Genomic DNA, 24,702 nt, shown 5'->3' on the forward strand with positions numbered 1-24,702 from the left:
TGGCCCCGCACTGGCGTATGCTGGACGCGTATACACGAGGGATCGTGTGCATACAGCCCACGGTCCCGTAGCTCCCGCAATCATGCAAATTTTACACTCTGGAAAGATACTTCAGCAGTAGTTCAATTGGGGCTATAGTTGGTGTATATCTTTACCCTTTGCTGTCCAGATTATGAAGGGATGGAAGAAAAAAATCTACATTCGCATTAGGCTAGTTTATGTACCTACATTCAAAAGCCAGTATTAAAATTATGAGCGCCTTAAAGGTTAAGAAATCGGTGCGTCCCTAATTAAAAACAATTAGCATTTGGTTCATTTTGTGCAGCTAGTCTGAGCTGTGTGAAATGCCGAATCGAAGGCCTCAAACCAACTAGAAGGCCTATAAACAGTGAGTCATTTTTGTTACCCCGCAAAGGCCTTTATATTCTCCCCACAACATTTTTCAGGGAATGAGAAATGAGAGAGTAGTTATTATGTCTTCTCCTCTGGCAGAGTGCATGTGACGTCACTATTCACCCACTCGTGACGTAACTGTGTTCGGACCACTTATAGCGGCGCATTGCAGTGGCGTCATGCGTGACGCCACTGCGTTCCGAGCAATGAGCGTGGCGCAATGTTACGCCAACGACGCCGACACCTCCTGACCGGAAAACATGTACTTACAAGTGACCGCTGTAAAGTGCACTTTTGTCGGCGTTCCGAACCTGCGTTAAATAACTACTCCTCTACACTGTACTCAGCTACACGGAAGTTGAAGAACATTGATGCAGACCATGATGAATTTTTTCGTCATTTATATGTTCTGCTCCGCTTCTCTTTGCGATCTTGGTACCCATTACAATTTCGCACTTATAAAAGTATACAGTGTGTTTCAACTAAGATTTTACACAATTTTAGAATTCGGGTTTTTGAATTAGAAGAGCGCATTTTTCGGCATAGCATTGTCAGCGGTTTAATACATCAGAATACAGCTAAAGCGTGCTACAGGCTGGTTGACTAATATTGAATAGTCAACTTTTTAACTATTACTATTGGGCTCATTTATTATTGAGAGGCGTGTAGCCTACCGTAAGTAACATCCATATCAGTTTTTTGGGCTGCTTGGAGAGACAGCGTTAATTGGAGAGACATGGGAGAGGCCTTTGCCCTGCAGTGGGCGTAGTCAGGCTGATGGTGATGATGATGTGTGTCGCGTTCAGGGGCTGCATGCAGATGGATTCTTGAAAGACGCCGAAGAAGAAGAGGAATTTCTCTTGGTTGTGCGTCCCTCAGCTGTAAGTTATGAGACACGGAACGAAGGAAACCGCGATCACAGTGAACTTTTTAACCACTCTTGTCTGTGACTTAACGACATTCAGGAAAACGATTTCCTCCTGTCGACACTCATCGCGGTTTCTGGCGATGTTTTCACGCCCCCCGCGGTGGCTCAGTGGTTAGGGCGCTCGGCTACTGATCCGGAGTTCCAGGGTTCGAACCCGACCGCGGCGGCCGCGTATCGATGGAGGCGAAACACAAAAGGCGCCCGTGTGCTGTGCGATGTCAGTGCACGTTAAAGATTCCCCGGGTGGTCTAAATTATTCCGGAGCCCTCCACTACGTCACCTCTTTCTTCCTTTCTTCTTTCACTCCCTCTTTTATCCCTTCCCTTACGGGGCAGATAAGTGTCCGCCGATATGTGAGACAGCGATACTACGCCATTTCCTTTCACCAACAACCAATTATTATTATTATTATTATTATTATTATTAGGTTTCACAATGCCTTGGTTGTTCAGCGTTGTGAGTGCGGCCGAGATCATCGCTAGCAGCAACAAATGTGTTAGCTTCCTTGCGCACTTTTGAGTACACATCCTGTTGTGAACGTTTGTATAGATGCTTCCGCGGTTCCTCGTGCAAGGCATTACAGGGCGTGAAGACAGCTACCAGCTCGTCACCGTATGGCGCTAGCTGTCAGTCATTTCATAAAAGCCCTTTGGTCACGTCGTGGCCATGCGTGCGTTCGGCCTAAACGGTCAACACACAGGGAAAACGCTGGATTTCCGCTATCGTGTCCACTATATAGACTTCGCGCCTGCAATCACAGTGACGAATAAACGAGTTCAGAGGAACCACCTTGGTTAACCACCCTTCCGTCAGGGTGCTGCGAGCAGTTCTTAATAATAATAATAATGATTGGTTTTTGGGGAAAGGAAATGGCGCAGTATCTGTCTCATATGTCATTGGACACCTGAACCTCGCCGTAAGGGAAGGGATAAGGGAGGGAGTGAAAGAAGAAAGGAAGAGAGAGGTGCCGTAGTGGAGGGCTCCGGAATAATTTAGACCACCTGGGGATCTTTAACGTGCACTGACATTGCACAGCACACGGGCGCCATAGCGTTTTGCCTCCATAAAAACGCAGCCGCCGCGGTCCGGTTCGAACCCGGGAACTCCGGATCAGTAGCCGAACGCACTAACCACTGAGCCACCGCGGCGGGTCGAGCAGTTCTTGCTGAATAACGTTTCACGCGACGTCTACAGAGAGATGTATTGAAATGGGGGGGGGGGGACAATTTGGACTTAAAGGACTATAGACAATAAATTTTGCTTGTGTGTTTTCTTCTTTCAAACGATGTGTTAGATATTGATATACATGGAGCACCTTGTTAATTTATAATTAAATTTCTTGACGCTGTATCGGTATCGGTTTCAACTGCCGAACAATGGCTGTGACGTGTGGTTGGTGCTCAGGTCACGTGAGGAATGAAAAATCTGCGGTATAATTGTTGATGGGTCGTGTTTTGTCATTCCATACCTTGAAAGAAGCTGGTTTAAGTGTTGCAGTGAACTAACGCTACGTATCAGTTATTCTATGGCCTTGTATATCACGTGACCTAAACACCAGCTGCACGTCACAGCCATCGTTCGGTCGATGAAACCGAAACAGCACGGGAGAAGTTCAATTATAAATCACTTAGCGGTCATACGCGAATACCGTGCGGTTGTCTATGTATTCTAATGTCTAACGCGACATTTGAAAGAGGAAAACACGCAATAAAATTAGGTATCCGTAGTCAATTAAATAATAATTGGTTTTTTGGGGAAAGGAAATGGCGCAGTATCTGTCTCATATATCGTTGGACACCTGAACCGCGCCGTTAGAGAAGGGATAAGGGAGGGAGTGAAAGAAGAAAGGAAGAAGGAGGTGCCGTAGTGGAGGGCTCCGGAATAATTTCGACCGCCTGGGGATCTTTAACGTGCACTGACATCGCACAGCACACGGGCGCCTTAGCGTTTTTCCTCCATAAAAACGCAGCCGCCGCGGTCGGGTTCGAACCCGGGAACTCCGGATCAGTAGTCGAGCGCCCTAACCACTGAGCCACCGCGGCGGGTGTAGTCAATTAAATGATTCCTTTTCCTGGGAAGCGGCCCCGGCACAAATGCGCTCTCGCTTTGTGTTTAGCCAATCGATTTCTGTTAGCGCAAACCTTTGTTCACTCTTGGTCATTCGGTTCCTTGGTACTTCTCCAGGCGGAGGATATCATGGACCTGTTCAGGGGCAAGACGCTTATCCAAAAAGACGGTTCCGAGCACCTTGCCGACGATGTCCTCAAGGACGCCAGCGTGTTGGCACTGTTTTTCTCTGCCGGATGGTGCCCGTCGTGTCGCCTCTTTACTCCGCTATTGGCCAGGGCCTACAAGGCGCAGCGGAAGGTGGAGGTCGTTTTCGTCTCCGAAGACCGCTCCAGCTTTGCCATGATTGGCTACATGCGCCAGAGCCACGGAGACTGGTACGCCGTCAAGTACGGGGACCCCCTGCAAGAGTGAGTGGTCGGAAAATGCATGGTCTTGCCGCAGCCGCCTGTGGCCCAGCCTGAGTGCGAAGGATGTTGTGCTGGAGTTGGAAGGCTCCCGTGCCCCTAAACGCGAGTGCACCCTTTTTACTCCCATATAGACTTATTCTTGTTTAGAGTGTGGGGCCATTGGTCACAGTTTACTCGTGGCACGTATTCACAAAACTTGTTCTTTGTGAGAGCGCTTACCCGCCGCGGTGGCTACTGATCCGGACTACTGATCCGGAGTTCCCTGGTTCGAACCCGACCGCGGCGGCTGCGTTTTTATGTAGGAGAAACGCTAAGGCGCCAGTGTGCTGTGCGATGTCAGTGCACGTTAAAGATCCCCAGGAGGTCGAAATTATTCCGGAGCCCTCCACTACGGTACCTCCTCCCTTTCTTCTTTCACTCCCTCCTTTATCCCTTCCCTTACGGCGCGGTTCGGGTGTCCAACGATATATGAGACAGATACTGCGCAATTTCCTTCCCCAAAAACCAATTATTATTATTATAATTATAATTATTATTATTATTATTATTATTATTGTGAGAGCGTTAATTGCGTTTTTAGCCACTTCGAGACTGCTAGCTACTCACGATGAAAGACGAGAAAGACATCACACAACCATAAAGCTGTGTTATATAAGCTATAATAGGGCCCATCGTCTTCTCGACAGTTGAGGACATTAGGGAAAGTTTGCGCTTACCTGACCTTTCTACACAAACTGGTGCCTCCCTATCCATCCCCTCTCACTGTCGCTTCCCCTTTCTTTACCTCTTCCTGTCCTTTTATTCCCGCTAGATGCAGCTCAGGTGGTTCAAGTTTTGGTGGCAGATGTCGCGACTAGCAACATCTTTTTCTCCCGGTGTTGTTTTATTAATAAATAGCCGCTAACATCATTAACACCGATGTGTCCGTTCAGATATATCATTGTTCCGTTGACAGGGAAGTCTTCGGGTCATCGCAGCTTATCCTGGCCGGAGGCCGTGACAAACTGCCTGGAAGTGGCAAAACTATGCTCGGTCGGCAACGAATCTCCCTTTGATGAGGGATGAACGGTGGTTGTTGCCACTTTTTGCTGTCAGCTGTATTTTGGACGTTTGTTGAAATCACGCCCTGGTCGCTGTCGGCAACGTTAGCGTCCGCGCACGCCGCGTCCTCATAACCGACGATTGGTCACGTGGTGCGATTTCCAGAGAATGTGCAGACCGGCGAGGCGCGCGCGGCGGCTCCGGCGCGCCAGCTGTGCGCCGTGTGACATCACTGCTCCTCGCGCATGCGCAGCACGGCTCTCCAGGAGCCACGCGAAACTGCTCAACCTCGGCCAGTGTAGCTTACGCTACAAAAAGCCAGTGAGGCTGCGCGGCAGGCGCGTGATTCACAAGGCGGGGCTCCGATTTTTATCGACGAAGGTGAAGAATGAACGTCCAGCGAAACGAAGCGGCAAAAGACTGACTTTGCAATCCAACTGAGCAAGTTCCACTCGGCTAGCTGTAGGTATCGCGTCACTCCAGGTTTGAACAGAGATAAACCACCGTCAATGTTTTCTTCTTAATTTCTCCTATGCAGGGAGTTGAAGACCAAGTACGGCATCAGCAATATTCCCGCCCTGGTCGCCATTAAGAAAGACGGCAGTGTGATCAGCGCCAATGGACTGTGGGAGGTCATCACCCACGGTTCGCGAGCCTTGCGCGCTTGGGTTGAGCCCACCATGAAATGAAGGGCGGTTTTCACGACGCGCTCCTGGCGTTTTTGTGGACGAAAGTTTTTCCTTCTTGTTGGCACCATATCTCCGGTTGCGATGTGTGCCAGCCTTTTCGAACGAAACCAAGGCTAGTCCGTGTGACGACACTTGGTTTTGACCTTTCGCACTTGTAGCGGAAATGTTTCAGAAGTGGACTGACCGTCGCGAAGCAGTAATTGAGCTTGCGCTGAGATCAAGACTTGCCTTTGCTGGTAACACCCGAGTGGGCATCGCAGTACGACGGCAGCATCTGAAACGGCACTCTGTTCATAATTTGAGCTTACCGATTTTTGCAGAACGCATGCTCATTCTTCGTGTCGCCTGTCCGGCAGATACAGACACGTTTACGAGGTCGGTCTACCGCGAGCTAACAACACAAGCAGGATGAAAGAGGACATGAGACAGCAGAATGAAAAAAAAAATGCTAGGTTAAGCTTTGCTTATCTTAGTGCATAGCGAGACACTATGCGCGACGTTTGAAATAGCACTGGACTCTGGTAGTACCTGCGTCGCGTAGTTTTTCCACTATTTTAACTTTCGCGAGCTTCAACAAGTGAGACTTTTGAACATCGCTTCTAGAAAGAGATTGAAAATTGCTAGGACGTCGGCAAATCCTTATGAAAATGGTCTGTAGGTAGTCAATAGACTTCTTGTAGACTCTATTGCCTTGCAATGGATTTCTTTTATTCATAGCCTGTAGACTTTTATAGAGTCTATTGTCTTCCTATAGATATTTCTTTGTCTATTCATAGCCTAATGACTGTCTGTAGACAAAAGTCTACTAAAAGTGTATGGCCGTCAATTCATAGATTGTCAATAGAATTTGTATTGCCTCTAGACTACTCTGTAGCATTTGTCCAGAGACAGTCTGTAGACTTTGTAGAGAAGTCTATGGACAATCTATAGACTGTAAAAAATCTCTAAGGGAAGTCACGCAGAGCGAACGCAAATTTCGTCGGAAGCTCGAGGAAAACGTGCATGTATGCGAAGCTTGCACAGCTCATGCTAAAGCCAAGAGCAGAAAAAGATCATTCTTGCGGACATTGCCGATGTAGCGAGACGTCGACTCCTGCCGCAAACATCCATTTCATCAAAGCAGAATAAAGCGTTAAATTTCTCGGCGTATTCGACAAATTTACAGGAAAAATAAAGCGCGAACAGAGACGACGGACGAAGAAGAGGTACACAACACAAGCGCTTGTGTTGTGCCATTGTGTGAGGTCAACAACAACAACAACAATTGTATTGTGCACCTCTTCGTCCGTCGTCTCTGTTCGCTCTGTATTTTTCCTGTAAAATGAACGTAACCCAACTAGCCCAACTTTCCATCCTACTACAGCAGTATTCGACAAAGCTCCAAAGTACAGATTTGCCTAATTCAAAGTAACTGCGTCGTCCCACTTCTTGCACGTAGCAAGGGAGAGGCTGTTTCTCGCCCTTTCGGTGGGTGCTATGCAGCGGCCGAGGCCGGAACGGTGCTCCGATCCTTCGGCTTGATACGCGAAGCAACGCTTCGTTAGCCCGCAACAGCGAGCTGTTTGTTGGTGAAATCCGATAGCAGATGTTGCTCGACGGCGCCTTATCAAAGTGGTTGCATACGACGCGAAGCGCACCGCCTGTCGACTCATCGAGGAAGCTAAGCTTGCACTTCCAGATGAGCACCCATTGGCGCGCGAAATTCTCTGACCACTAGGTGACGCAGCGACGGATTTTCAGCTGTCTGCGCCTGGGGTGCTGCGTCTTAAGCACTTCAGTCCGCGATAGTACGCGGGGGCCGCCAGTCGCATGGACGAAGGGTTGGCGGCTAAGCAGGTTTGGTATCTGCACAGTCTCTTTTTTGCTGCTGTGTGCGCCTGGTCGCTCTCTTTTGAGGCCTGAGTGTTGCTCGTGCTTCGTCTTCCGTAAGTGGACCTCTGTTCACTTTTATGCTATTCTTTCACCGGTGAGAGGTGCCCGGTTTAGGCAGCTGTTACAACTAAAGTAGTAGCAAGGGTTTATTCAAGATAATAGTAAAAAAGAAGGGGAATATTTTTGCTAGCCCCGGCATCTGCCATCACTACGGGAAGCTCCTGAGCCGGGGCAGCGGAAATAGAGGGATAACATGCGGACTGGAGAAATGAATTGAAAGAGGTGAGGTGGGAAGCCAGACAGTATAGATGGGAGAGAGGTACTATATACAAGTATTTATTTAGAAATGAAAATATGTACAGACACTACTAAAGCGCACCGAACCATCATCTAGCCGCCGCGTTGGCTCAATGGTTATGGCGCTCGGCTGCCGACCCGATAGACGCGGGTTCGGCCCTGGCTGCGGTGGTCGCGTTAAGACGTAGGTGAAATGTTAGAAGCTCGTGTGGTGTGCGATGTCATGTCAGTGCATGTTAAAGAGCTCTAGGTGGTCGAAATTTCCGGAGCCCTCCACCGCGGCGTCCCTTATAGTCTGAGTCGCTTTGGGACGTAAAACCCCCATAAACCAAACCATCATCATCTGCAGAGGTGTTAGTATCAGTTGGTACGTACATGGTATTGAACAATTAAACCAGTCATGATGGGGGACAGAGATCCTTGGTTAACAAAAGTGATGGTTCGGGCTAGTGGGTATGCGTTATGATCCATAGCGCAGCAACAAAACAGGGGACAGACATTTTAGCGCTTGTATTTGTCCCCTGTTTTGTTGCTGCGCTATGGACCATAACCTTGGTTACCTGCCACCTATCGTTGGCGTGTGACTTGGTTGTTGTGCTGCGCATGTTCAGCTGTAGTTTTCTTGGGAGACAGACTTGTTTCAATAAAGCGCAGTTCTGTTCGAGTCGCAGCGTGTGCCTCGTCACTTCTCTGCACTTCGTCGTTTGGCTGGTTTAATTGTTCAAGATCACCATCTCTTGCGTTTGACTATTTCCGGCACCTGAAGCTGTTGTGAAATGCACGTCGGCGCCTTCAATTGCCCACAATGCGAGGTGACTTCGAAGACTTTCCACTGCAGGATTTCGCCTCTTCTTTAATTTTCCGAGGTCCGGTTTTTAACCCACTGCTCGTTCTGTAACGAATTTAAAACGCTAGATTTCGGACAAACAAAGTCGACTTTTTCCGTTCAAAACTCGCACTATGCCTCAGAGTTTATTTATATATTTAAGATACCCTCAGGGTACAGATGTACGTTACAGAGGGGAGGGGCGGATAAATATACAAAGTTAGCACATGAAGAAAACAATAAAACAAAAGAAAATAGAACAACAATGTACAAAATATAATTTCTAAGGCAGCATTGGTGTAAAAAATATAATAATAATGTAACAAGGAACACAGTACACAATGAAGATAGACAAATGAAAAAAATGGTTTAACACTATGCAAGAAAGAAGTTTTGCAACGCGGATTTGAAGTTTTCTTCTCCAGTTATACTTGTTAGTGATGCGGATAGGTTATTCCAATCATTACAAGTCCTGGGAAGAAACGAATTAGAATGGGCAACCGTGTTTTGAGTGTGGAATGTAGACCTTTTGACTGTGGTTACGGCGATATGAAATGTGTGATGGGGGTTGAATCCACAAGGAGCGCAATGTTGAGTTATAGTGGTATATTTTATGAAAAAGTGTGAGGCGAGATAGCTTTCTTCGAGTTGATAAGGGCGGAAGATGCAAGTATGCTTTCATATTAGCAACACTGGCTGTCCTTTGATAGTTATTTAACATGAACCGGGCTGAGCGATTTTGTACTGCCTCAAGGGACTGTACGCGGCTTTTTGGTAACGTATGCCGCTGATGGCATGGTTTTCGTGCGGCAATTTTTATGAATTCTAAATATTGCGATGCGGTTCGTTTCTTGGCTCGCTTTTTTCATTTTTATATCTTTTGAGGAAAAAAAAAATTGAAGGACACTTTGTAAATTCCAAACTGTGTTCGGTGAAAGCCTGTGTCCATTCGAATGACTATGCCATTTCTTTCCGCTTCCCTGGCCTTGCATTGCACTCAGCAAGGCAATGTCTTCATGAATCTTGGATTATTTAGGTATTCTTCATTAACTCTTATTCCCAACTCTTCGCAATTCAGGCCTCACAATACCTCATACAAACAAGCGGTGGATAACATTGGCGAGATCGTGTCTCCCTGCCTGACGCCCTTGCTTCTTGGAACTTTATTGCTGACTGTATAGAGGACGAGAGCAGCTGTGCAGTGGCTATAGAATTCCGGTATTTTCACACAAGGGTATTCTACACCCTGGTTCCGCAATGCCTGCATGACTGGCGAGGTTTCCACGCGAGTGCAATGTTTTCTCGTAATCAATAAAGGCCTGCATTTATCCTACTGAACGTCTCTCGGTTGTCTTAGAGGGACAGCGGTTCGATTCATCTTTACCATCCTCGTTCTTTTCATCGAAGTTCCTTTCTACGTCACTTCCGTATCCACCAATGAGGATTTTCCGGTCACGGCGACGCCGACGCAGTTTTTCGCCGAACAGAACCTTTAACGCTGTCCGGATAGAACAATTTTCGTGCGCATGCGTGCGTGCCGTAACCATAGAGATTAGTAAAATAAATCCTGCATGTTAACTCGAGTTATTCGGAATCAAAGCTGAAACGATAAAGAGGAAATTTGTGCTCGGTGTCAAATACAAATAACGTTCATTATTTTTTGCTTGTTTGCGACGTTGTAACACATCACTAAAAAAAAAAGCGAAATCGATCGTGAATAGTGAGCTTGCCAGCGACGCACCTGCTCCAGTGTGGTTGTGGCGAGACGTTGCATGCAACGCGAAGTTGTCTAATGTGCTGCCACTCGCCACCTGATGCGAGGGTCTAATTGCAGTATTCTATATGTATAGCTAAATGCCAAGTTCGTGCTAGGGAGCGATATTTATTACAACTGTTCGGTTATTATACGGCGAATTGAATAATACATCTTCAAAACGTTTTGCGAGAGAAGTATTCTTACAGTGGCACCTCTGAAACGTTATAGCATTTGTTTCCATGATGATGGTATATAGTCTACGCAAGACAGCCGGGCTCCATGCCGGCTCGGCCCTCGTTCGAGGTTCCTCAGACCAGCCTCTTTCACATGTCGTCGTCGGAGGCGAAGGCACCTCCTGGCGTCCCGGTACCCTCGGACGACGCGTCAGACGTCTCGGTGACGTAGTCATCGTCGCTGGCGTCCGCCGCTGGCGTCGCTGCAAATGCAACCAACGCAGCCCGCTATCACCACCACCGCAAATCGAGTTTATTTTCTTTAATTAAGTTTCGCGGACGCGTATTGAAGCCTTCTCAGCGGCTGTCACGTAATGGTTCTGTGCTAGCATGTAGTATGATGTCTACAATATTTCGCCCTGCCTCGCAGTAGTAGTGGTTTTACTGCAAAAAAACAAAATATAGTATTTATCGCTTTTTGATTAGGTTATTTCGATAGCATTCCGTGGGAGAAAAATGGGTCGTTGGTCATGAAGTGACGTCACCAGACCAGAAGTGGCATCATTTCCGCTACGAGGGACGTCAATAGTGAGGGAGCCCTCCACTACGGCGTCCCTCATATATCCCGAGTCGCTTCGGGACGTAAAACCAAACCAAACCAACTTCCGGCAAATCCAGACAGCTGTTAGTGCTATCTCATTGCTAACATATGATGGAATTAGATTTCCCTTTGAATTTTTCTAATGTCGCACATTTTTCGTTCGCCAAAAGGCGGCCGTTCTTTGTTAACTGCGGATTTCCTATTTATAAATGGTATCTTGCGTCTGGTTATATTCTAAGGTGTTCAAAATTGACTGCAATACACTCCTCTTTGTCTGTTGCCGCCTGCACCCGTGATCCGCTACATCAGTGCCGTCGAGGCGTACCTTTTCAGACCTCAACCTATATTCCCTCGTCACCTGTAGAGCAGGGTTGCGCTGACGTCATAGAGGCGATACATTTGAGGCTACAGGAGCACGGCGCGAACTTCCGCGCTTGCCCTCATATCGCAGAAGTACACTATCGAGCGCTGTACAAGAAATACGCAAGACTCACACACCGAGTGCAGTGACGTCACGCGCAACGCATTTGCATTCAATTCGGCCCGTGCGGTTCGTGCAGAATCAACAAATTCTGATCGCATTCGTTTGCTTTCCTTCGGAGACCCTTTTTTTTCTTTAGAACGAAAGCTGTTTATATATATAAGGTCTTATGGCTGACGCTATAGATTCCACGGTAGAACGAAGGGCCATTCCACGGCCGAAACGTCAAATTACATTGTTTCAAACGTTGGTCTCTGTTCATTCACTACTACTGACTATATATATATAATTCAGGGAAAAAGAGTTCTTGGCATAGTCAGTAGTAGTGAATGAACAGAGAAGACCAACGTTTGAAACAATGTAATTTGACGTTTCGGCTGTGGAACGGCCCTGCGTTCTACCGTGGAATCTACAGCGTCAGCCATAAGACCTTTAATTACTTATAGGTAGGCCTCAGAGCGGAGAGCTGCAAATTATACCCTCTCTACGTTTAGAGGCGATGTAAAATGGGAGGTGGTTGGAGGCTACGGATGGCCAGATCAGATTTCGTTCATTTGCATTACCACGGCTATAGGCTTTCGAGGCTGACGATGTAGATTGCGCGGCAAATACAGGACTAAAAGGATAGACGAAAGCTATAGCAGCCTTCGCTTATTAATTCGCTAAGCTGGTAAGCTTAGCTCCTCGCATTGCATTGAGGCAACTCTAAGCGGAAACAGTAAGAGCATTAGCATGCATTTTATGATTTCCTGCAAGTTGCCGTTTGTCTGCGCCAACCGTGACGCGCTGCGTGCTTACCGGCCCTCCATTGGGCGTGCAGTTGTTGCACGGGAGTGCTGCGACGCTTCCCCTCCGGCGTTCCCTTTGCCACTTCGCGGACTGTGGGCACGCAGCATGAAAAAGAAGGAAGAGGGTAAGGTGGTCTGACGTTTCCTCGTTACTGGACTTGGTGGCCTGTTGTATCCCAAGACCAAGTCTTGGGATACAACAGGGTTCGAACCCGACCGCGGCGGCTGCGTTTTTATGGAGGAAAAACGCCAGGGCGCCCGTGTGCTGTGCGATGTCAGTGCACGTTAAAGATCCCCAGGTGGTCGAAATTATTCCGGAGCCCTCCACTACGGCACCTCTCTCTTCCTTTCCTCTTTCACTCCCTCCTTCATCCCTTCCTTTACGGCGCGGTTCAGGTGTCCAACGATATATGAGACAGATACTGCGCCATTTCCTTTCCCCCCAAAACCAATTATTATTATTATTATTATTATTATTATTATTATTATTATTATTATTATTATTATTATTATTATTATTATTATTATTATTATGGGATACAACAGGCGCTTGACGTGTTCTTGCAGATCGCTGCTGTATACTCTAGATCCTGAGTGGCTAATTGTGTACGTGGCATCACGATAATGGGCGGAAAGACGACAAGGCTCACTCACAAAAATTTCTTTAGACAGTCTATAGACTGTCCATAGACTTCTGTCTATAATTTCTATAGACTATTTATAGACAAATCCTAGAGAACTGTCTATAGACAATACAGATACTATAGAAGTCTATATATAGAGAATCTATATATTTATGGCCATACACATTTAATAGACTTTTGTCTATAGACTATCTATAGGCAATGAATAGACAACGAAATGTCTATAGGAAGTCAATAGACTGTCTACAGACCATTTTTATAAAGGCTTGCGCCCATGCAGTGACAGAATGCGTGGGCTAGCTCCTCTGGGATAGTGCAAGGTTTAGGGGAACCGCCAAAAGTGGCAGTAACTTTGGAAAACTCCACCTTGGGGGGAATTCAGCCAAGTTCCTGTGAAAACTGTATAGCTGTCCTTTGTAGCTGCATGGCTGCGTCGCTTGGGTGGACGCTGAGTGATTACTGCATTATTTAAAATCTACTCCCCCTTGGGGGATTCCCCCTAAAGATTGGACAAGGACCTTTTCCACTCCGGGTTGTTGACCAATTCGGTATCACCCTATCGTCTGCTAGACACCCTGGTATAGCTTGGTTGTTAAAGCGACTGCCCGTGATAGGCGGTGGTCTCGGTTTCGATCCCAGGATTAGGAAGAATTTTTCTTCGACTACGAACTACTTGTGCTAAAGCTGTACAGCTTTTCTTTGTAGCTGCATGCCCGCGCTTGTTTGGATGCTCATGAACAACCACTTCCTTAGTCCAGCTGCGATATGTGAAAAAGCTGCAGGCTAATCCTTGCTACCCCTGTGTTACCCTATGCTGCTTGAAGCGCAGTTTCCACGATATTTATTTATGCAACGGGTACGTACGATAACTGAACGGGCGAGTTTGCGATATATTGTAGGGACAACAGCGCGGAAGACGTGGACGATACGGGAGGAAACGCTATGTACGCATTGTTAGTGTAAAATGAAACGCGAATAAGGCACTTCTAACGGGAACAGCAAGAGGAGGTTTACTGGAGGGAATCTGAATACTGTAGTGCACTTCAGTCATAGTCACGACTGCGACTAATTTATGGCGAAAGCCTCTGTCGCGTTTTTGATACTGCGACGTTCGCACCCTCTTATTCGCACTTGGCAGTTCGGCGCGTAGACACGTGGAACGACACGGTGAAAGCGCGCCAGGGACGGGGCCGAAGTTATGGTGTGAGCGAACTCCCTTAAACAGATTTTGTCTGTAAAATACTTAGCTGGGACACCCTGTATATCCGGACGGACAAACATGAACGGACACGGAGAAGTGAAAGCGCATTTTATGCGTTAAAAACAATTCTTGGATTACTTTCGTACCCGGCGCCTATCAGCCGAAGTACGCCTATTGGTGTCATCAGCCAAACTACGTCCACTGCAGGACGAACGTCTCTCATATAGCCTTCCCATTAAGCCTGTTCTGTGCCAGAACTTATCTTGAACTCCCAAAGTTCCCGAACTCATCTGCCCACCCGACTCTGACAAATGGGGGAGCAGGAAACATTTGTTTTTTTTTAAGCCGAATGAGAAATAGACTGCATATATGCGGTACTAATTAACGCTTGCGTGAAAGACGGGAGACAGATGCGTCTCGTCGTGTACATGTCTCTCTTCTTCCTTGTATGTCCCCATTTTTTTTTCGTCCAGAATGTTCAGTCACCAACGAAAGTACAACCCCCGTCAAAAGTACGCAACCTTGAAATATTCGTTGACACCTAGGTGGCTAGTAAAATTAATTGCGCTGCCAAGGCGTTGGCGATTGGTGATAAATTTTTCGAGCGTTTGACAATGGTTACTTTGTGTACGCACGTCTTAGTCAAAGGTAACCGATCAACGGGTTTTCTTTCTTAGCCCTGTCTCAATGGGCATTAAAACTCCCATTGACGTCTTTAGGACGTCCGCAGGATATCCAAGGGACTTCCAGGGCCCAAACTCCCATGGACGTCTTGCGGACGTTTAGGATGTCCGCAGGACATCCAATGGACTTCCAGGGCCCATTGGGGTAGCAGGGCACTTATGGCTGCCCTGACGCTCCAAATCTTTGTAAGGCAAGAACACTTGTCCTCATCTTTCGGGACCTTCAGGGCCAGCAGGAGTATCGTAAGAGCTCCACAGTACGGCTGAGATGAAGCAAATCCCGTCGCTCCGTAACTTTTGACAATGCGGCTACCAGCCAAGCACTGATATGCGCTTGTTCCGAAAACTCGATTTGTTCTCACCTTTGTTGATGATGTTGTAAAGCCAGGCTGCAGTCGACAGGTTCCCAGGTGTACAGGAGTGAATTCAACGGATACATGGATCGGGAAACGAAGAAATATCCAAGAATTAGCTTATGCGTGCTTTGAAAATGACTTTTCCCAAATTGCACTCAATAGACGCTTTTAAATAGGGCAACCCTATCGGTTATGGTCACCTATTCTAAAGGACCATAATTAGTCCGAATGCCATTAGAAACATCTTGTATCGAAATTACTCTATTTGCTTCAAGACAGTTCGCAGGGCACAACGGTAGTATAGGGAGTAGTCACTGATGCCACAGTGTTGTTGTTGTTGTTAGTGGCTATTTGTTAATAAAATAACAATGGAAGGAAAAGATGTTTCTAGCCGCAGCATCTGCCATCGAAACCTGAAACACCTTAGCTGCGACTAGCGGGAATGAAGGAGAGGGAAAGAAAAGGGGGGAGCGATAGCAAGAACGGATGTCTTCTGCATTCAGCACGGCAGTAGGCCGCAAGCATGTCTAATCGTGTATCGCCGCCTGCTTCCGGCCTGCACTGCTGTAGCTAGGCTCTGTACAACGAAATTGCGTTCATGACGTCACGTGAATGCCTCCGATATATGAGCTGCGGCACTCACGCAAGTTTTCCTTGTAGGCGTATATAACCAAGCAGACCAGGAGAAAGAGGGCGGTGAGGACGGCGAACACGTGGTACGTAGTCTTCACTTTCCTGTCTCGCCATTTTCTGTAGAAGAAAGGGGGCAGAGAGAAATTAATTTAAACATAAAGTCCGCTGCTCTCGTCGCAAGCTTCTTTGCGACGAGAGCAACTTAAGCTTTGCGTCTCGAAGACGCAAAGCTGCTGAACCAAGAAGACTAGGCGCTTGTTTTGAGCTTGGCTGCTTATTTCCGGTTGCATGAATCCCGATTGTTCTCGTTCGAAACGAGATTCTTCGGGACTCGCGGGTGGTGATTGCCAGTGTGAACATCAGTACATACTGCCGAGTCGCTTCACGGTGGCAGGTAGGCCACCTATGTCTATGTCACGTGACGTTATTTGTGGCGTCATCACAACATGCCCCCCCCCCCCGCCCTCCGGATTTCGAGCAAACTGCCCACCGTGACAGCTGGCAGTTCAATTAACGATTGGTCGGAAGAGATTTCTCGGGAGGAGCAACCTGGATGACAACTCCCACTGGTGGCATCACCTGCCACCGCTTAACCGCTGCGTCACTGCGCTATAGTGTGGTATGAGAACTCCCAGGGATCTATGAATGTAAATTAGAGAATGACCGATTCCGCATGTATGACCATTAACCCATTAAAGCTGTCGCGTCGTACATTCAAGTTTCCTTAAGGCGGAGCTGAGAAAAATAATTATTTTTTTTTGGGGGGGGGGATGAAAATGGCGCAGTATCTCTCTCATATATCGTTGGACACCTGAACCGCGCCGTAAGGGAAGGGATAAAGGAGGGAGTGAGAAAATAAAGGAAGAAAGAGGTGCCGTAGTGGAGGGCTTCGGAATAATTTCGACCACCTGGGGATCTTTAACGTGCACTGACTTCGCACAGCACACGGGTGCCTTAGCGTTTCGCCTACATCTAAACGCAGCCGCCGCGGTCGGGTTCGAACCCGGGTACTCCGGATCAGTAGCCGAGCGCCCTAACCACTGAGCCACCGCGGCGGGTAAGGAGCTTAAGTGTTCCTCCCATTTTTAGAGCTTAGGACCCCATTTACCGATTTCTCCGTTCTTTGTGTGAAGCCTGCTTGAACTTGAAAACCGATGCCGAAGTGCTAGCGCACCTAATTATTATTATTATTATTATTATTATTATTATTATTATTATTATTATTATTATTTGCTGACTACTCTACCTGAGGAAGTAGTTCCGCCTCGTGATGTCCACCCGGCGCCCGGTGGGCAGGCGCAGCTTTTTGTAGTAGGGGTGCGCCTTTGAGTAGTGGCCCGCGGGCGTTTCCGGTGCGATGACCTGTTCGTCGGCGCCGATGCTGCCCTGGCTAGAGTCTCCCTGGTACGAGTCGGTGAATCTACACGGTCACCCAATATCCAATCGTTAAAGCAACTGCAAGAACATCTTGAAGAGATACTCAGGGCATCTCTATACAATTTTATCTGTAAAAACACATTCTCGGACTTTTTTTCTGGCTGGTTTTCTTATGTTTGTTAGGCAAAATTGCATTTAGAAATCTTCCCGCCGCTCGATTCAAATCTGTGTGACGTCTACAGCGGGAAGGACTCCGTGATCGCAGTCTTCAAGTGAGCATTGAATGGCGATATAGCGTAGACTCGGGGATCCACGTTGTGTCGACGCAAATCAGTTCATTTGCGGAATCGAACGGTAGTGGCGACACCTTTTCGAGCTAATGAAAGCTCCATTTTCAATTTAACCAATATCTTTGCCGCTAGAATCCGGTAGTCTATAAATACACACCAACTTCAGTATGACCTCTGGTTGCCTTTAAAGGAGCGGAGGCACCACCTTTTTCTCAGTACGTTTGAGCTCTGTGGAATGGTGTAATTCGTTAGTGCATAATAAATATCTTGTAACGGAATTTTCCCCTGTAGTTTCGGTTTCAGTGGCCATACGATAGTTGCGACGTCACGAGTGATTAAGAGATCACGTGAGGCATGCAAAACCTACAATGTATCCCGTGCTTTGTCTTAAGTTCATTCAAACTCTCATGCTAAAATGCTCCAGAAGCTGGAATAACAGCAAATGGACAAACAGAAGTTATATTTAAGTTTTTGCATGCCTCGCGTGAGCTGGTGCTCACTTGAGACGTCAAAGCAGTCTTTCGACAGCTGAAAACAAAACTGCAATAGAAAATTAAATTCACTTAATGTTAGGCACTGAGCGTAGCCGAATTTCACGTTGTGGTCGATGGTTACTAATGTCTTGCGCATCAGCCGAAAGCAAAAATACGCTACGAAAATTTTGGCGTCTCTGTCCCTTTAACAGGTGATGTTTTTAACAGCATATGAAAAAAAAATTAGCTGTGGTTTAAACTTTGGTCAACCCTCGTGAGAAGCGAAAGCTTCCTTTGTATGGCAACGTTTCACAAACGCCACACACACACTGCCGAACGAATTGTCTGTAAAGCGTCGATGAAGTGCCCAATGGGCAGTTGTCAGCTGCCACGGTGGGCAGATTGTGACGACGTCAGTAGGTCACATGACCTGTCACGTGACTGCACTGACGCTGCCCTCTTGAAAACCTAGCGTAGTGAAGCTTTCGCTTCAAAAAAAAAGACACTCGATGTTTTACATCAGTGCAATCACAAGCAAGAATGAATTGTCCTCACTGCTCGAAGTCACGGCCTTCGTCGTACTTCCGGAGCCTTCTTATCCGCTCACGACGACGTCGGGCGCTGCGAGCAAAAAAATAGTAGACTATAAAAACGCGGGATCAAATTTTCTCTGTCGTGATTAATTATGCTTTTCACCTTTCGTACTTGTAATTTTGATTTAAAGGGCAAAATAAGTGATACCACAGCGAGTGACCGTTTTTTCCGGTCTCATCGCGGTCACGGGGAATCTGAGCCAGAAACTTTTGGTGATATACTCTCCTTGTGAACACTGAAGACGACGGACGAAGACACCCTTCGTCCGTCGTTTGCCTCACAATGTCAAACCAACTCGCCCAGCAACACAGCATACTCTCCTTGACCTTGCTTTACGTCTCATTACGTCACATCGCTGCAGCAAGTACAAGCTTCTACGTTTGCTAATTATTTCGAAGTTCAAACTGACTGTAACAACTTAAAATTGGTGTTTGTGAACGTTGTAATTCACAAACTCCTGATTAAATTAATGTAGCCTCGCAGTGGACCCCAAAGGATTGTCTTGGTTGCGGCCAGTATCGAGGTTAATAATTTTACCCTATAGTTCCTCCCTTTTAACCACGAGAAAAACTGTGGAAAGTCACAGCTTACTAGCTCGTTTGGTCATTGCTTCACAGTCGTCCGGTTTCCCGCTGTCTTCCAAAGGACATTTCTCAAAGGGCATTTCCCAAAGGGCATTTCAAACGCGCAGCATTTCTAGGGCCTCCCGGAGCTCGACCTATATAGAAAGGAAACTGCTGGATGGGCGCTAACGTACAAAGAAAGTATTCTGAACGCATAAAAGAACGCCTCTGTGCTTTAGAACACAAGCTTTGCTCCATAGAATATTAATTAATATTAATAATCCATAATAATAATCCATAGAAGTCCATGTTTTCGCTCGAGGCGCTATCTTCGTCCATGCCCACCTGTATAGCATAGTATCTTATGGAGGCGCAACACAGGACACCGCGAAAGTGATACGGTTGTCCCATTTAGCAAACGATTATTCGTCGTTTATCAACTCAAATTAAAGAGTAGTATACTTTACTTATTTTGAAGGGACTCGACTCCACTGCCATTGGCCAGCATCTGAGACTGCTGATAACTGACCGGACGTTTACCGCTGTGGCAATGTGAATTTCAACGGCAGCTGAGGGCGGTGCGAAACGTAGGTACCAGCTCACGTGCTACTATGGCGCTGCACTCACATTGGCGCCACGGGCAGGCTATAGCGAATGTCCCGTGACGTCATTATATTCGGGCCAATCAGCGTGGTGCGTTTTTATTACGTCATGTACGACGTCGCTCGGATCGAACCAATAGGTGTGGTCCGTTGCCAGCGCCATGCGTGACGTCACTCCATTATGACCAATCAGCGCGCAACAGCTGCGACAGGAGACGGACGGCGCACTTCTCTCGGGTGACGATGTCGTCGAGCTGGGGCGGCGCCACGGCGAAGGCGAAGGGCCACCACCGCTCCCACAGGGTCTCGGAGTCGTTCCTCACCGGTGTCCTGGACGGAGTACCGAGCAAACATTTTAGCCAGCAGCCAGAAGACACACGCGACTATCGACGTGCACTGAAGAGACCCGGACAAGCGCTGTACCGACAATGCATCGCAGAAAAGAGCCCGTCCGCTTTTCACCAGAAAAGTATAGGTGGTTAGGGCGCTCGACTACTTATCCGGAGTTCCCGGGTTCGAACCCGACCGCGGCGGCTGCGTTTTTATGGAGGAAAAACGCTAAGGCGCCCGTGTGCTGTTCGATGTCAGTGCACGTTAAAGATCCCCAGGTGGTCGAGATTATTCCGAAGCCCTCCCCTACGGCATCTCTCTCTTCCTTTCTCCTTTCACTCCCTCCTTTACCCTCCCCTTACGGCGCGGTTGAGGTGTCCGCCGATATGTGAGACAGATACTGCGCCATTTCCTTTCCCCCAAAACCAATTATTATTATTATTGAAATCAAACAGTGCGCTAAGGCGCCCGTGTGCTGTGCGATGTCGGTGCACGTTAAAGATCCCCAGGTGGTCGAAATTATTCCGGAGCCCTCCACTACGGCACCTCCTTCTTCTTTTCTTCTTTCACTCCCTCCCTTATCCCTTCACTAACGGCGCGGTTCAGGTGTCCAACGATATATGAGACAGATACTGCGCCATTTCCTTTCCCCCAAAAAAACAATTATTATTATTATTATTAACAGTGTCAAGTTGGCTAAGGTTTGTTGCGGTTCTGCGCAGCGGCGGTTTTATGGGCAGCTGTAGGAGAGGGTGAGAGGGCGTCCGCATCCTTCAGTGTGGAAAATTTGATAGCGGAAAAATCGGCTTTAATGAGGTTTGGTCGGAAATTTTTTTTTGTCCCCTGTGAGGTATGTCTTCCAACAGCCTGTGTTCCCTCAATCTGACCTTCTCACAATTTTTCTATCGAGGACGTCGACAAAGATGCGTAATGAACGCTTCTAGAACTTACTTCACACCGCTATCTTCGCAATCAGATCTAAATAGACGCCCAAGTTCGTTTACTTGTCGCCATGTGGCGCCATATATGGGGACCGGTGGCCTACGTAATAGCGCGAACTGTCTGCTTATTTCTCCTGCCATTCTGCTTGTTATGGGGTGCGCTGAAGAGCAGGCAATAATCTTTGATGATGGTAGAGAGAGCAAACTGAACGGTAAGAGAGCTCAAATTGGCCAAAATCGGCTGATCTGCATGGCACCAGATGGCGCAGGACCGACTCTCGGTTTTAATGACCAGGTTTACAAAACCTAGGCTGCCAGGTCACAACTTGTGAAAACGCCATATTCGTTGGTCACAAAAATACATGATCTGATAACCAAGATTCACATATACAATGCGATGATCGCCATTCGCTACGCGTAACCTTAGTAGGATCGCTGAAATCTGGTATTTGATCCGGAGTTCCCGGGTTCGAACCCGACTGCGGCGGCTGCGTTTTTATGGAGGCAAAACGCTAAGGCGCCCGTGTGCTGCGCGATGTCAGCGCACGTTAAAGATCCCCAGGTGGTCGAGATTATTCCGGAGCCCTCCACTACGGCACCCCTTTCTTCCTTTCTTCTTTCACTCCCTCCCTTATCCCTTCCCTTACGGCGCGGTTGAGGTGTCCAACGATATATGAGACAGATACTGCGCCATTTCCTTTCCCCCAAAACCAATTATTATTATTATTGAAATCAAACAGTGCGCTAAGGCGCCCGTGTGCTGCGCGATGTCAGCGCACGTTAAAGATCCCCAGGTGGTCGAGATTATTCCGGAGCCCTCCACTACGGCACCTCTTTCTTCCTTTCATCTTTCACTCCCTCCTTTATCCCTTCCCTTACGGCGCGGTTGGGGTGTCCGCCGGTATGTGAGGCAGGTACTGCGCCATTTCCTTTCCCCCAAAACCAATTATTATTATTACTATCATTTGAGTTGTGCAAATCTTCCCTGCCTTATCGAAACAGCGTCAGGAGATTTCCTGAACGTTCGCGCCGGTAATGAGAGCCAAGAGCGCTGCTTGACCAAAGAGCGCTCACTTGGTTCGTCGTTTCCGAGACTCCGCAGCCAGGGTGACGTCACTATCATCGGCGACTGCGGGCTCCTCCGTGGTGACGGGCCTTTTTTCCGGCGGCAGTTGCCGCGATGCACGGCGGCTAGCCTTCGAAGCCTTGGAACGCCCAGAGGACTTCCTGCGGAAAGCAGCACACGACCGCAGTCGGGCATCACTTTCAAAGCTGTTTCTCTCAGCATCGTCTTCGCTGTCAAAGATTTTGTTGTTTTCTGATCCGCCACAAGCTGTCAAAACTTTATTGTTACATCAAACTTCCTATAGGCGGATACAACTCAAGAACACAGTGGCTTTTCCTTGTCAAAGGACCCCCTTCCAGCCAATGGCATCGGCTGATTCTCGTGAACCTGCTAGCGGAACAATGCAGGGAGAGGCATGGCAATGGAAGGGGGGAGACTATCCGCATAATTAGGGTGGATTAGTGGGTATTAGCGGGTGAATTTAGTATTAGCGGATTATTAAGGTAAATTTCAGGTTCAGCTCAAGGGCTACGCAGCGAGCTATATGGAAAGAAAAATGATAGGTGTAACGTTAAGAGACCGGAAGCGGGCAGAGTGGGTGAGGGAACAAACGTGGATTAATGGCGTCCTAGTCGAAATCAAGAGTTTCGGAAAAATGGGCTTGGGCAGGGCATGTAATGCGAAGGCATGATAGCCGCTTGTCCTTAAGAGTAACGGAGGGGATTCCAAGAGAAGGCGAGCGTAGCAGGGTGCTACAGAAGGTTAGGTGGGCGGATGAGATGAGGCAGTTTGCAGGCATACGGTGGGCGCAGCTGGAAAATGATGGGGTTAATGGTAGAGACATGGGAGGGGTTTTTGCCCTGCAGTGGGTGTAGTCAGGCTGATGATGATGACAGTGATCAAAGTTCACTGGCGAGCGACCATACAAAACCAACGAGGGAAGCGCGCGAATAAACCGGAAGTAGAGAGCTTGCCTTCTGGATGGTTGAGCTGCGGTGAGGTAGGAAATGCTCGGCTTCTTGGCGGCAGCCGCTACGGTCGTCGGAGGTGGCATTGTTACGTTGAGGAGCGCCGGGCCAGCGCCCGCAGCGGTGAGCGGTCCTCCGCGCGGCGTCGACGGCGCCAGCGACATCCGACGGAGCACCAGCGGGGACAGCTGCGTCCCTGGCCCCAGAGCGGTGGCGCCCAGGGCCGGAGTCGTCGCGATCGGCGCGACGTTAACGCGCCTCTTTGGCGCCGGCACCTGGCCAAGGTTACACACAAAATTTTGTTGTATCCGAGGCCGCATACTAAGATAAGATACTAAGTCGCATACTCCGATGTTAGCCCACTAAGGTTCGTTATATCCGACGTAGTATACTAAGCTCTTTCGTATCTCGGTGGGCAGGTTGCACCTGCCATCGACACTTCCACTTGCACGGACAGTTCTAATGTTCTAACATTAATAAATAAAAAGACACGGACAAAGGGAAGAGCATGCACATGTGGTCGCTACTTCCTACTGATTTATTCAGGAGGAGCACCTCACCAACTGGGAAGCTTCTTTTTACAGTCTAGTCTATTGGTGAATTCCAATCGCAGGCCCGGAGCGGTCTGCACGCTCTGTGACAGAGCGCCTGAATCCGGCGCAGAGCGCGCGACCTGAAATTGCGATTGGAGTACACTTGCTCTGGCCAGAGCATGTTGGGCGCCGCTATCGCCGCTGAAAAAGAACGTCACGCAAACTTCCGGTCGGATCCGCCGATTTCGGCGGAGCAGTCCCGGCTGCTCCAGGGAGCAATCTCGGCTCGGCAACCGCTCCCTGTCTACGATTGGAAGACGCGATCCGTGCCTCAGATTTGCGTTTGGAATACAGTTGCTCCGAAAAGAGCAGAAAACGTTGCTCCTGAAGTGCTCCAACTCTGCGATTGGAAGTCACCATATGTTCTTTTTTCTTTCACTCGTGAAATGCCATTTCTCTACTCTGGTGAACATTAGTACTTGTAGACAGCTTATAGTTCTGAGCACAGAACCTAGCCTAAACGGAGAATTGAAAAGCACTGACCGGAAAAGCTGGCCAGGGTCGAGCCTGCACCGGCGGCTGAACAACGTTCTTCTGGGGTAATTGGGTCAAAGGCGGCTGCTGACTTGACGCGTACCCCGATGACGTCATTCTGTTGGAGTGCCCGGTGAACAGGTATTCCACCGCTCTGTGTTTAGTGCCCTGCAAATTAATAGAAAAAACGATTCGTGACGTACGTCACCCATCCTTGCGTGTCAGGTCCTGGGCAGACTTCGAGGAGAATTTACCCTCAGCTCGCCGAGCTGAATGTTTCACCTGCTCCACAAGCTCAGGTAAACTAATATTGTTCTGTGCTGGATCAAGAGGTCCGAGCTCAAGTTTACACTTAGAGGAACGCGCAGAGGCAACCGCCGAACATATGCAAAGAAAATATCCAGTAAGTCGACCGGAAGTTCCGTGGACTGGCCTGACTGATCAACCAACATGTAATCACTGTGGTCCTGGTCCACCTGGCTGTGCACCGTTACTCCAATAGTCGCAATCATTAGAAACGGCCGCAAATCCTGCCACGGTGTAGTCTGCATGCAAGTCTTAATGCATGCGGGCTCGTTACACGTCGCAGGCC

At 48.1% G+C, this 24,702-nt stretch overlaps 3 protein-coding genes across 3 annotated transcripts in view; 2 read left to right on the forward strand and 1 right to left on the reverse strand.

Moving 5' to 3' along the window:
• Window positions 1–1,197: 1,197 nt before the first annotated feature.
• Window positions 1,198–5,528, forward strand: LOC144111044 (nucleoredoxin-like protein 2). The gene is made up of 3 exons (XM_077644143.1): window positions 1,198–1,274; window positions 3,506–3,798; window positions 5,378–5,528. The coding sequence occupies exons 2-3, from the start codon at window positions 3,518–3,520 to the stop codon at window positions 5,526–5,528; spliced, it is 432 nt and encodes a 143-aa protein (XP_077500269.1). The 5' UTR covers window positions 1,198–1,274; window positions 3,506–3,517.
• A 1,776-nt stretch (window positions 5,529–7,304) lies between these two features.
• Window positions 7,305–24,702, forward strand: part of LOC144110425 (uncharacterized) — a 28,070-nt gene continuing 10,672 nt past the window's right edge. The window contains exon 1 of the mRNA XM_077643308.1: window positions 7,305–7,453. The gene's annotated coding sequence lies outside the window, so the exon portion shown is untranslated. The remainder of the gene's footprint in view (window positions 7,454–24,702) is intronic.
• Window positions 10,558–23,207, reverse strand: LOC144110973 (uncharacterized). Its single transcript, XM_077644045.1, has 10 exons — window positions 23,050–23,207; window positions 22,877–22,887; window positions 22,084–22,342; window positions 19,967–20,068; window positions 18,535–18,600; window positions 17,086–17,259; window positions 15,850–15,956; window positions 15,213–15,239; window positions 12,333–12,413; window positions 10,558–10,715 (listed from the first exon to the last, which is right to left on the reverse strand). Exons 1-10 carry the CDS (start codon window positions 23,205–23,207, stop codon window positions 10,603–10,605), a joined length of 1,098 nt encoding a protein of 365 aa, XP_077500171.1. The 3' UTR covers window positions 10,558–10,602.

The sequence above is a fragment of the Amblyomma americanum genome, chromosome 11, assembly GCF_052857255.1.
Source record: "Amblyomma americanum isolate KBUSLIRL-KWMA chromosome 11, ASM5285725v1, whole genome shotgun sequence".
Taxonomy (NCBI): Eukaryota; Metazoa; Arthropoda; class Arachnida; order Ixodida; family Ixodidae; genus Amblyomma; species Amblyomma americanum.